This window comes from Alternaria infectoria (genome assembly GCF_024043175.1).
Source record: "Alternaria infectoria strain BMP 0036 chromosome Unknown scaffold_9, whole genome shotgun sequence".
Classification (NCBI taxonomy): domain Eukaryota; kingdom Fungi; phylum Ascomycota; class Dothideomycetes; order Pleosporales; family Pleosporaceae; genus Alternaria; species Alternaria infectoria.
Window position 1 is genome coordinate 633,202 of NW_026250698.1, and position 13,239 is coordinate 646,440.

Consider the following 13,239-nt stretch of genomic DNA (forward strand, 5'->3'; position numbering starts at 1 on the left):
TCCATCCGAGCCTAGACAGTTCCTTACATCATATTCAGGGCGCTGAGGTATGCGCCGCCCAATTAGGCAATCCGACCAACCAGAACCCATACCCCCGTCTCCACAGACAGCGCTGAAAACACCTCTGCGGGACGAAAAATCTGCAGTTACCGCCGGATGACTCGGAGACGCTTTGTTCTGCCCTGAATGTATCAGTGTATGATTGGTGTGCCTGGCAGGCCTGTTGGGCCTTGGCGGCTCATACTTGTTCGGTAACGGATGTAGGTATGATAAAGAGCTGGACTACGCCGTGGGCCCACTTTGAATTCCCATGTGTTTAAAGTCGACGTTCACCCTCTTTTGTTCTTGATCTACACACACTCCTTGTCACATCACAGTCAAGCTTCGACAGCTTTATCACATTCTTTCCAAACTTCCCTCTCTTGTTCAATTGACGGTCTGGACCTCCACTCATTCATCACTCCATCAACAACACACAGTCTCTATAAAGAAACTTCGCCACACTCCCTTGTGTCGCCAACAAAGAACATCTTCAAACAACACCGTTACAGACCCTCTCAATCAACAACATGCTTTCCAAATTCACCTTCGCCATCGCGGCACTCCAGGCTAGTCTTGCCCTTGCTGGCAACGCCATCATCGCCAACCGCTGCAGCTACGACATCTGGGTCTGGTCGATCTCTACCGGACACGGTGTGCCCACAGCGGTCCGCATCCCTTCGCGTACCACCCACAGCGAGCCCTACATTGGTACCAGCACTTCCATGAAGGTCAGCAAGACCGAGAACCTCCTCGCTGGCCACCACACGCAATTCGAGTACTCCATCGCCGCGGGTCAGCTCTGGTACGACATCTCTTTCGTCGACTGCGCCAATGGCGAGTCTGCGTCCAACTGCCCTGGCCACGACGAGGGCCTCGCCATGGATGCCAGCGACGATAGCTGCGGCAAGATCGACTGCGAAGCTGGAACATACTGCCCTTCGCAGATCTACTACGTCGACCAGCCTCTGCAGAAGCTTAAGATCGCCGAGCCCGTCTTCATGTGCCCCAAGACCCTGGGCACCAGCCCCGACCTGTACATGAAGGTCTGCTCTGGCGAGGAACAGATCAAGAGAAGCGTTGCTGGACGCATGCAGATCAACGGCGAGGCTTAGATAGCCCTGGTGCCGCGCACTTTACGATTACTTCTCCAGCTCTTTTTATGATTACTTCTTACGTTCTTTATACATAAACTAGGGATGGGATATGGGATATACCTTGGGTTACGATTTGGTTACGACTTTGGATGATTCAATGAAACACGTTACGCTTCTACGAAGTCTTGGTTGACACATTTGCTCTGTGTATTGTTTATCGTGATGATTGCGATGGCGGTATATCTTGACGTCGGCTCTGTATCGTTCGTCGTGGTAACGGGCGCTTACTGATACCAGGGCTGTGCCTGTCGCATTCGTGGCGGGGACGCGTCGCACGATACGAGTTGCACATTTGATTTTGGCCGAGTTGTGCCAGGTGGTGCGCTCCGGGGCTGCTGCCAGGGCATGGCCATGGGGATAAGCGAGTCCGTTAGCGCGAAGACCACGTCATGCATTTTCGTGCCCAACTTCATCTCAGCCCCCATTATGGTGATGTTTCATCGAGTGAGTATGGATGCAGAGAAACGCACGATACAGTGTTAGCTTTGGGGAGGAGTAGATGGTTCGAGTCTAGATCTCCTGTACGCGCCAACCGGGTGACAGAGCCGCGCGTCAGGGGCGCAGAGGAAGACGAATACCGATGCGCTTCACCAGATACTCTTCAACTCGGTCTTGTCATCGAACTTCGAAACATTACCCGATACTGCGGTACCTGATGCCTGTTACGACTCGACTGAGCTTAGTCGACGACCGCAGATCAGTCTCCAGTTACCCCACATCTGCACCGAACGAACAAATCTACCCCGAACCTTTGTCCTCTAAAACGCCCCTTACCATTCGGGCTAGCAGTAACGCTCAACATGGCTGGTGGCTGCATTCGCTCGACATGCATATGATTAGTAGTATCAGCAGACGGGGCAACTTGCATCCGCGGGCAGATAATCAGTCTCGTTGCGAGCCTACTGAAGCGATGGTGGAGTGGGGAAGCTGTTGCGAGAGGGGTTGCCGCGGCTACATCGACCTGTATTTCTTTCGACGTCTACCATACGATTGTTGATGTACTGGGCTCCTTAAGCAAACCCAAAACCTGGACTAAAGTGACAGCATCGAGTTTCCTCCACCTAAACGCAAAATGACGACGAAAGGTCCGATCGCAGCAGCTCCGATAGCTGAGGTACCTCTTACCGAGGCAGAGGCTCCCAAGTCTACTGTCGATATCAAGACCGGAGAGATAGCAAACAAAGACGAGCTGCCTTTTGACCCGGCAGCGCTCCAAGCAAAGTACCTTCAAGAGCGTGATCGACGTTTAGCACGAGACGAAGGTGTAGAGCAATATATACTCCTCGATGGCAGCTTATCACACTACTTGGACGATCCCTGGGTCGAGCCGGGGTTTCAGCGCGAGCCTATCGAAGAAGAGACCGAGGTTGTAATCATCGGCGGTGGTTACGGTGCTCAGGTCTGCGCCGTGCGTTTGATTGAGGCTGGCATCACAGACTTCAGGATCATCGAGAAGGCTGGGGACTTTGGTGGAACATGGTATGTTTTGTTGAACAGCATGCGATCCATTTACTAAAAACGAGGGAGGTACTGGAATAGGTATCCCGGAGCGCAATGCGACATCGAATCCTACATCTACATGCCCCTGCTAGAAGAAGTCGGATACATGCCTACGGAGAAGTATGCTCGTGCCAAAGAGCTTCTTAGACACTCGCGTATGATCGGCGAAAAGTACGATCTTTACTCGCGTGCTCTCTTCCAGACCGAGAGCAAGGAGATGCGATGGAATGAAGAAGAGGGGAAATGGACTACGCACACAGCGCGCGGTGACAAGATCAAGTCACGATTCGTGATCCCCGCCGCTGGTCCTCTTCATCGACCCAAATTTCCCGGCTTGAAAGGCATTGAAGACTTCAAAGGCCATTCATTCCACTCCTCGCGCTGGGACTATGCCTACACGGGCGGCGACCCATCGGGGAACTTGCACAAACTCAAAGACAAGCGCGTGGGTATCATCGGTACAGGCGCGACAGCCGTTCAGATTGTGCCTCATCTGGGTGAGTGGGCAAAGCAGCTCTACGTCTTCCAGCGTACGCCCTCTTCGATCGATGTTCGTGGCAATCGCCCGACGGACGAGGCATGGGCACAATCGCTCCAAAAAGGATGGCAGAAGAAACGCATGGACAACTTTGACAACATCGTCAATGGCGGCTACGAGAAAGAAGACATGGTGTCCGATCGATGGACAGACATCATCCGGTCTCTAATCACCGCCGGCATCGACCCAAACAACCCCGTCGAAGCTGCAGCCAAGCGGCAAATCGCAGACTTCAAGAAGATGAACGCTATCCGCGATCGAACCGACGAGATTGTGAAAGACAAAGAAACAGCCGACGCTCTCAAACCATGGTACAACCAATTCTGCAAGCGCCCCTGCTTCCACGATGAGTATCTACCGACGTTCAACCGCCCTAACGTCACGCTCGTCGATACGAAAGGCAAAGGTGTTGACCACCTCACACCCAACGGCGTCGTAGCCGATGGCCAAGAATACGAACTCGACTGCCTCATCTACGCCACTGGTTTCGAGCTCGCAAACGAATGGTCGCACAAAACCGGCATCGAGATCTACGGCCGCGACAATCAGACCATAACCGAGAAGTGGGCTGATGGCGCACAGACACTGCATGCATGGGGCACTCGCAACTTCCCCAACTGCCTCTTTGTGCAGATAGTTCAAGCGGCTCTTACGCCGAACTTCATGCATGTCACCAACGAGCAGGCGATTCATTATGCGTACATCATCTCGGAGTGCAAGAAGCGGGGCATTAGGACTGTGGAGCCGATGCAGGATGCGGAAGAAGCATGGACGAAGACGATTGTTGATGGGACGGCGATCCGAGGGGATTTCCTCAAGGAGTGTACGCCTGGGTACTACAACAATGAGGGCAAAGACAGTGAGAGGGAGAAGAGGAATGCGACATTTGGATATGGAAGTCCGGCGTTTATCAAGATCCTGAATGATTGGAGGAAGGAGGATGCGATGACAGGTGTGGATGTTACGTATGCCAAGGACGATGCGGCCGATGCGCTGGCTAGGAGTCGTATTTAAATCGTCCTCTGGGAAAGTGTTCCTTACTCATACATTCCACTCTTGCAAACCAAAACCATTCCATAGGTACTTCATGAGAATTGGGCTTTTGAAAAACCAACATGAACACATTCTCCGAATTCTTCGCTCATGTACTCAAAAGGACGCATAAGCTCTCCATGGCTCACTTATGGATATGCTCGTCTCATAGTATCATCTCTTCGATCCATCACTATCCTGGATTATCAAAACCACATAAACATGTCAATCGAAAACTCTGGAGGCCGAGATCATGTCTCCCGAGGTGTGCGAAAAGCATAGATTCAGACAGCTATGTGGGGCGTGGCGGGCGAAACTTCTGCTCATCGATTCTCGGCTTCGCTATCATACTGAAAAGCTCATGACGTTTCTTCGATGTGAACACCGTCGATGCGCATCATAGCCACTACTACGACAAGTATATTAGGCTGCATTGCTCGCTCCATCGCTCTTACACGCTCACAGACAAGAGTGACACTTCTCCAAAACTAACTGCATTATTTGCATGAGAACCATCAGCTTCAAAAGAATCCGCTGAACAGATTGATGTTTGCTGCGCTCGACTCGGCTTTCCTTAGTTTTGCAAACATGCTGTAAATACGCATATATCAAAACCGCACAAAGGACTTGACATGTCCGCGTCTCCTTCTTTTCAGAAAATTCAACTCTTTACCGACATGTTCCGCCCACGCCACCTCAGCGCAAGTCATCTCTTGAAATGGAATACGGAGTCGTTGATGTTGTGCCGTCCCGAGCTTCTCTTGATATAAAAGCAACCTTTCCACGCACTCTTCCTCCCCACTTCTTCACCACACCACTGGCGATTTACTCCAAAACATCTCATGCAGAGATACCATGGGTGGTGTCTTCCGAGAATCAAATCGCCATTTTGCGATGTGATCGCTCCTTCGTCTTCCTCCACAAAACTCGGAGAACCCTTTACAAAACTCGTAAAACGCGTCCGAATGGCCTTTGCTTCCTTCCAACTTCGAATATATTTTGGATCGCTTCGTCTGCAAAACGCAAGAGCGCCAAGGACATGAACGCTGGACCTAAAAGTTACCAACTACTGATATATGTGTGCGAGCGGGCCTTTGCAAACAAAAGAATGAACACCAGATTCGTTCTTTGCATGCTGTTCGCTGCGTCGACTTCAAACAATACGCCATTTCTGATATGACCGTCTCGGCACAGCGCAGCGAGAAAACTGATATAAAAGCTCATGCTGTCTTGCCGTTCTCTATCCTTCCTCACATCTACTTCTTCCCACAATACCAAAATGGGAAATACAGTACCACATGGAGAGAGTCTTGCCTCCTCTCTTTCCCAAATATCAAAAAATTCACCCAGCAGCAGTGATGGAGAACGTCTCCCTCCTCCTTCCGCCCAATTTCTGAAACTGAAAGCTGGGCTTTCCATGAAAAGACCTCGCCTTCCCATTCCCCGATATACAATAAATCATACCAGGCTACATTTCATGGAGAAGATCTCGCCCTCCCCTCTTCTATAAATACCAGAATGCATATGTCTCCAACGCATGGAGAAGACTCTGCCTCTCCTCCTTCGTAAAATCAAGACCGCCTCAGTCCATGAGTCGCAGCGTCTCAGCAAAACAAACTTTTAACATTGGGCGGTGTGTGCCGGGTCGTCTGCGAGAAAGTTCACATTACCATCTTGCCAATCGTAATCTAAAAAAAGCCAGCCCAAACTAGATTCATGTCTCTGCGTTCTTCTCCGAATCCAAAAGCGTACTCGCGCTTTCGCATGTTCTTCTGCGGGAAGAAAAATACCACGAGCCGCCTACCATGACGAGCCGTCGTCTGGAATCGAGTTATTGTCGCTGATGAGGGGGTGAGGCGCATAGTCACTGTATGGTGATGATGCGCTCCATCATCACGCAATGTTAGCATATCCGAAAAGGAAGAGGGCCTAGACGGGTAATGTAATAGTAACATGGGGTATCATTCATCGCCAGCGGCACTCAATGTGCGCGAAGCTTCTTTCCACCATTTGGCTCTTCGCTTTCATAATGTAATGTACACGTATCCATCTGCACTTCCTCTGCAAAGTCCCTTCCCGACAGCCAATCTCCTCAATGCCAGCGCCTACAACGGCGGACTCTCCGGCCGATCAATAGCCAGAGAGAGGTAGTAGTCGGTCAGCGCATTCATCTCGTCGCCGTGATTCGTATCGAAGTCATCCTCCTTGTCCGCATAAGCTTCTTCTCCCCACCTCTCCAACGCTGGGACATCCAACTGCATGTGCCTGCTGTGAGCATACGGCTGCTGAATACACTCGTAACCGAGGACACCAATGTCCCAGACGCCAGCGCAGGAGTCGCAAATGAGTGTCGTAGTAGCTGGAGCGATAGGGTTGACGGAGCCACAGCGGAAGCAAGCAAAAGAGCAGCGCTCACATAGGACAACGTCGCTGTTATCCGTTGTAGACGGGCGAGCAGGGCGGGCACAGTACGTGCACTTCGATTTGCCGGGTATAATGGCGCCTTTAGTGTCGATAGCCTTCCATTGTCGACGCAGTTCATCTGGAATACGGTCTGCGCTTCGTCCTGAATCGCCGACGTCCTCGCTCGTGACTTTATTGAGGTTGTCCTTGCAGGCAGGGATGTCGCACTGAGGGCCTCGCGACGTTGTGAGACCGAGCTGAAACTGCAGTGCCTGCTCGCGGAGATGTGGCGCATCAATACCCCCATCGAATGGACCGGCGTAGTTCACACCTTGAACGACTTGTCGGATTGGTAGACTTCCCATAGGCGCGACTTGTAGCTGCTGAGTCTGCAGTAGGTAGTTGCCTTCAGTAATACCGGACTCGGGTGCTAGAGTAGTGATATCACCAGCCTCATCCTGAATGTCGTCTTGCTCATCGTCCTGGTACGGCATATAACGTAGCCTGTCTGCATCCTTGATAGAGGTATCGTCCCTGCCGACTTCAAGTACGTTGATAGAGCCGTTCACTTCTCCAACGACAAGTTTGCTGTAATCAGGACTAAATGCAGCAGACATAATACCGGAATCTGTGGTGACCAAATCCTTGATGAAGGTGTTCTCTTCCGCGCGCGTAACATCCCAGACCTTGACCACACCGTCGGATGAACCCGAGTAAAGCCGAGTGGCATTCTCACCCCACGACAAGAACCGTATGCCGGTATCTGTAATCTCATGCTTGATTCCCTCTTGGAGGGGCATTAGGGAGCTGCCGTGAGAGAGGACACGCAGAGGGTCATCTGGCATACGTGCATCCCAGACATAGACCTTTCCGTCTGTACAGCCAGCTGCGATGAGTCGCTCGTCATGTGGGCACCAAATTACATCGTTCATATCCAGAGCTTTGCACTCAAACTCCAAGGGACAGGTGAACTTACTGTCATCTCTTACGTCGTAGAGGCGGACCGTTGAGCGGGTACCGCGGTTGACAGTGGAACCTGTCGCTACACATCCGGCAGCAAACAATGGTATGTTAGAGCGGTTTGGGTTGAAAGTGACGTCAAAGACGTTCTTGTTAGAACCGTGAATATTGTACGGGGTCTGCGTTTCAACATCCCACAAGCAGAGATCGCCTGTCATATCAAGTCCTGTCTCCTTCAAGTTGGCACCGAAGCCTGCGAGAAGAAGCGCGCCAAATGTGGGCTCGAACTGTAAGGCGGAAGGGAGTATTCTTAGGTCTGCGCGTGCAACGGCCTTGTTTGAGTGAAAGCTCGACTTTGCGAAGTTCCACGGCTCCGCTTCATCTATCTTGAGTACTCGTATAGCCTTCTCGCTGAAGTTCTTTGCTGCTGTTGCTATCATGCCGGGATTCGTACGGTTGACTGACAGAATATCGATCTGGTCTTTCACGTTGAGCTTCGCAGCTAGCACTGGCTGTGTTGCCTCTGAGTCTGTTCTCCAGATACCAATATGTCCGTCGTAACCCGACGAGTACATATACGGACTAGTATTCGAGAACGCTACCGAGCTGACTGTAGTGTAAAGCTTTGGGTCTTGGGAGGCGAACATGGCATGGCTTGAGTTGGCGCCGGTCTCGGTCTTCTCGCGAATCTTATAATGCTCTGCTAATTCATGGATTGTGCCATTCACGGCACTCCCGAAGAGAAGGTTGTTGGGTCGATTGTATTGCATAGAGTCTGGATCGTCAACAGCGACAGCACCAGCAGCAAAGTGCTCACCATCCGGCGCCCATGCAACAGTGTGGATGTCGCTTGATGCGCCCGTCCAGCAAGCTGCCGGTCCCATGGTATCCATATACTTGTTCTTGACCTGGTAGGTAAGCGGATTTGACGCACTATGCCAGCCTCTTCTGGACTGGAGGCCTAGCTCACGTTGACGGATGATCGATGTTGTGGACTGCTTCTGGGTCGATTGCATCTCTGTGTCAGGTCGCGCAGCTGCAAGCCTCTGTATTTGCGGTACTTCTGCAACATCGCCGGCTAATGCATCTTGTATAAAGGCTTGGATGCTGCTCCGATCGCGGCAGGGCAAACGATGAAGGAGGCTTTCGATCAGTCGAAGGATCTGCGGTTCTGTGAAAGACTTCAAGTTTTCGCGCAGCTGCCTTCCTTTTGTGCGGTGCCGTGATATTGTGGGTGTGGTCCTTCTCGTCAATGCAATAGCCTTCTCTACCGATGCCATCTCGTCTGGGCTAAAGTCAACATGTACTAGAGTCCCTTGCCAATCGCGACTAGACAGCTGGTCCCAGTCCCCAGCAGGTGGATTCTGCATCGAAGAACGTTGCGACGTGCTGAGATATGGCACTCTCTTGGTAGTGTCCTTGCGCGATGTCTTACGTGAACGTAACCCCAGTCCAATTTCGGCATTATCCGCATCATACTGAACGTCTACCGGCTCGTTGTCGACGGCGATCGCCTTACTAGGCAGAGGAATGTCGTCCTCTGGAGACGTCTCTGACCGAGCGTGACCAAAATCGTCCGCGAAGGCTTCGTAGTTGTCTTCCATGAACTCCTCTTCGATCCCAGCTGCCGGAACACCCCGCTGCTTCGGCCATGTGTAATTGACTCGCTGTGTCCTGCGGGATCGCTCTCGCCGAGGTGCAGAGTCACCCCCTGAGGAGTAATCGTGTTCGATGGTCGGTTGAACTGGTAGGTGTTTGGGGACTGCCTGCTCCGGGCGTTTAGGTTGTTGAGGTTGTGAAGCAGACAGGTTGTTCCTCGGCCCTCTGGATGGAGCGATGGTACTACGGATGACGTTCCAGTCAACAGTCGCTTCTGCAGCCCACCGAGGGGGTAGTATTAACGTGGAGGGATCCTGAGATCGGTCTCTCTTGTTGAGGAAGGTTGAATACCGAGACTGAAGTGCTGCATATGGACGGTGCGGCATGTCCTTGTTATACTCTGCCGTGATTTGCGCCCATGTGTACTGCTTGACCTCCTTTAGAAAGATGAGGTAATTGTCTTGGGCCGTATCGAACGGATTCATGGTTTTCTTGCGTCCAGTGGAAGGTGGCGGTGCAGGTACATCCGTGCCCTTTGGGAGAGTGGATGAGTGGAATGCAGCGACTGCTGGTCCGAGACCGTGGTGGACGCTTTCGCTCTTTACCTTATCCGATGGCTGCTGCGGCACAGAGTCTGCTGAGGACGAGACATCGGACATGACGCTATCTCCGTCTTCATCTGGAATCTGCTCCTTCGCAGGGCCCGCGAAGTAGTTCGGCCTTGATGGGACGTTACCTGCACCTGGCGAAGGGCGACTGCGCGGTCTTCCTGGGCCTCTGGTTGGCATGCCCGCAGTTGCTCCATTGTACGCAGTCGCGTCACGGGATTGATGTTGTCGAATGGCCGGTGCCTGTGACGTTCGAGGCGTCTCTCGTATCGGTGGTGCTGGCTTGACTGGACCTGAGCTGCTACCTGGCCGGCGACCGATATGAAGTGCACGTGGGCTGCTCGTCCTGACCCCATTCAGTGTAGGCGCACCGTTTGTCTTGAGCGCCTTATTGATATCTTGGATGGACGGAGCTTTGTTGGCATTGGTAGCGCTGGGCTTCGGTGTGGCACTTGGAGGAGGTACTGCCGCACTAGATTCCGCTGCCCAGGCGTTGAGCTTGTACTTGCCCAGTGTCGCGGCTTGCGCTGCCGGCGGTATCCCTCTGCTTGGAGTCGGCTTCTTTGCAGGTGGTGTTGACGATCTGGAGGCGCCGTCGGATGTCTTGATTCTTTTTGCTGCCCGCGAGTCGCTTGCCCCATTGCCCGACTGGCCTGGAACCGGCACGTAAGTGTTGGGCGCCAGACCAAGGCGTCCCATACTCGCCGAATTTGTCGCTTTCGGCATGGTGCCGGGTAGCGGAGGGTATGGGTTTACGTACGCAGGCGCGGGTCGCGTCGTGGGAGGAGGTAGTCGCGATGAGGGTGGTTGAGGCAAGGGCGCGCTCATGGAGGGGAGTGAGTGAGTCGGTGTGGGAGTCGCCAAGGGCAACGAGGATAGCGGGCCCTCGTCGCTTTCCGCATCGTCGTCATCGTAGGTGAGGTCGACTATGGAATGTCGCCAGTCGCTGCACATGTTAGTCGACTCCTTTACTCTATCGCAGTCCACGTGAGATTATGAGAGATAACACGATTTCACACAAGTAGACTATTATTAAGAGAAGCACTCACCTCATTTCCATCAGTCTCAGCGGCAGGCAACACGTCCATGGGAGAGATGGTGCTTGTCGCGTTGAGTGCTTTGCGACCAACCGTGGATCGCGTAACCGCGTACCCCCGCTAGCCGTGGCTTAGCGTCCTGTGGCGTCACCCCTTCACCTGAGAGCGGAAACCTACCGTCTTCTTCACTGCAACTTGATCAATCCTCACCGCGATGCTCTAGGACCTCAAGACATATTCAGACGAGAGGACTTTATTATGGTGAAGTGTTGATGCAGAGCAGGGCAACAAAACGCAGTCGGTAACTCTATATAGTGATCTCAATGCAGGTGTATTTCCTAAACACCTTGTACTCGCTGTATGCAACTGTAGGACGAGAGGACTTTATTTGGGTCTCAATTAGATAGGTAGTCTGACATATCAAACAATCTCAAAATAATGGACATCAACTTTCATCGCACTCCCTCTCCCACTCAATACACCTTATCGTGCTCAACACCCTTATCCATATCCCCCTTCCCCTCAATATCCTGCCGACTATCCTGCACTGCCAACCCCGCAACAACAGTCTCCTCCCCAGGCTCAGCATCCGTCGGCACAGGCGGGCCCGAAAACTCCTTCCTCCCACTGATAAAGTACCACGCCACACTGATCGCCGCGAAGCCCGCGAAAACCACACTCGCATAATTCATGGTAGCAGGCTCGACTGGCAGACTAACTGGCATGCAGAAGAGCACGACAGCGAGGCAGATCCACGCAATCATAGCGACGTTGATGGCGTAGCCGAAGCGGCCGAGCGAGAAGGACGAGTGTTTGACTGCTCTGCGACCGCGGAGGACGGAGATGAGGATGGGCATGCCGTACGAGGTGGAGAGGCAGATTGTAGCGACACCGGTGAAGGAGTTGAATGCGGCTGAGGAGCCGAAGTAGATGAGGCCGAGGAGGCAGTCGACGACTGTGGAGAGGACGAGCGCCATAAGGGGGATGTCGAAGCGTTTGTCAACCTTGGCCCAGAGTCGCGAACCAGGAATCGCACCGTCGCGAGCAAACGCATAGGTGCAGCGTGATGCAGCGGTCAGAGCGCCCGTGCCGGCGAAGAAGAGGATGCCGAGGATGAGGAAGAGAAGTCCGAAGCCGCCGCCCGCGCTGCCGGTTACGGTCTTGAACAGCAGACCGATGGGTTGGCCATTGGCGACGTCGAGGAGGAGTTGGACATCGGGGAGGACGAAGAGAATGGGGATCAGGTAGATGACTCCCGTGACACCGGCTGCTGCGACGGAGAGAACGATGGCTTTGGGGACTTCGCGCGACGGGTTCGAGACTTCTTCGCACATGGCGGCGACCATGCCGTACCCAGTCAGCGTGTATGCAGCTTGGAGGAGACCGACGAAGAAAGCCCATCCTGATGGCCTAGCAAAGAGTCAGTCCAATTGTCTCATGTTCCATGTCAAGACGACATACCATCCACTCTGACTAGCATCATAATGCGCAAACACAAATTCCGCATCCCTCTTCGTATCCGCCATAGTCAATAGCACAACCATGATAACCACCACACTAGTCGCCGTCCAATAGATACAAATCTTATTGATCAGATCGAGATGCTTCGCCCCGAAGATATTAATCGCCATGCAAATCAACATCACCGCCCAAAACGCAAGAACAGTCTGCCATTCATTCGGCACAAAGTCCTCGTTCCAAAGCGTAATAGCCGATAAGATGAGTTGGCCGCCGGAGAAATTGATCGAAAGAGTAACCGTCCAGTTGCCCACTAAAGTCAACCAGCCCGTTACCCACGACGCGATGGGCGCCCATTCGCGCGTGGAGAGCATGGCGGACCAGTAGTACACGCCGCCGGCTGTGGGGTAAACAGCGCAGATCTCAGCAAGGGACGCGGCGATGGCGAGCGAGATGAGGGAGACGAGGATCCAGCCGTAGAGCACAGTCACCGATTGCCCGTCCGTAAGCGTAATGTAGAGTGTTGTTGAGAGACCGAATGGAACGGCCATGATGGCAAACGACATGCCGAGGACGCTCAGCATGCTCAGATTCCGTGGTAGTTCAGATTGGTAGCCCATTTTCGCCAGGGCAGCGTCGGCGCCCGGGTCGTTGATCGAAGCCCGTCTTCGTGTGGCATCTTGTCCTCCTCCTGCTCCGCCTTCGGTCACGGAAACGCTCTTCGCCATGATTGTCTCGCTTTGTCCAGGTATACCACGATCAATTCAGAAAACCAACTCTTACTGCGCGTCGAATCCTTGCGCTGCGATGGGAAATGCGACGACCTAGAAGTACCGTATCGTGATGTCGCAACCTCGGAACCGTCCAGTATAAGAAGACAAAACAACACCGCGATAACAGCGCGGGCA

At 53.0% G+C, this 13,239-nt stretch overlaps 4 protein-coding genes across 4 annotated transcripts; 2 read left to right on the forward strand and 2 right to left on the reverse strand.

Annotated features, from left to right (window-relative positions):
- Window positions 1-569: 569 nt before the first annotated feature.
- On the forward strand, window positions 570-1,154 carry J4E92_006163 (uncharacterized protein; the record flags this gene model as incomplete). Its single annotated transcript, XM_051497534.1, has 1 exon — window positions 570-1,154. One exon carries the CDS (start codon window positions 570-572, stop codon window positions 1,152-1,154), a length of 585 nt encoding a protein of 194 aa, XP_051352181.1.
- Window positions 1,155-2,268: 1,114 nt separating this feature from the next.
- Window positions 2,269-4,248, forward strand: J4E92_006164 (uncharacterized protein; the record flags this gene model as incomplete). The annotated part of the gene is made up of 2 exons (XM_051497535.1): window positions 2,269-2,675; window positions 2,724-4,248. The coding sequence occupies 2 exons, from the start codon at window positions 2,269-2,271 to the stop codon at window positions 4,246-4,248; spliced, it is 1,932 nt and encodes a 643-aa protein (XP_051352182.1).
- Window positions 4,249-6,371: 2,123 nt separating this feature from the next.
- Window positions 6,372-10,562, reverse strand: J4E92_006165 (uncharacterized protein; the record flags this gene model as incomplete). Its single annotated transcript, XM_051497536.1, has 1 exon — window positions 6,372-10,562. The coding sequence occupies one exon, from the start codon at window positions 10,560-10,562 to the stop codon at window positions 6,372-6,374; it is 4,191 nt and encodes a 1,396-aa protein (XP_051352183.1).
- A 784-nt stretch (window positions 10,563-11,346) lies between these two features.
- On the reverse strand, window positions 11,347-13,059 carry J4E92_006166 (uncharacterized protein; the record flags this gene model as incomplete). Its single annotated transcript, XM_051497537.1, has 2 exons — window positions 11,347-12,283; window positions 12,335-13,059. 2 exons carry the CDS (start codon window positions 13,057-13,059, stop codon window positions 11,347-11,349), a joined length of 1,662 nt encoding a protein of 553 aa, XP_051352184.1.
- Window positions 13,060-13,239: the final 180 nt, after the last annotated feature.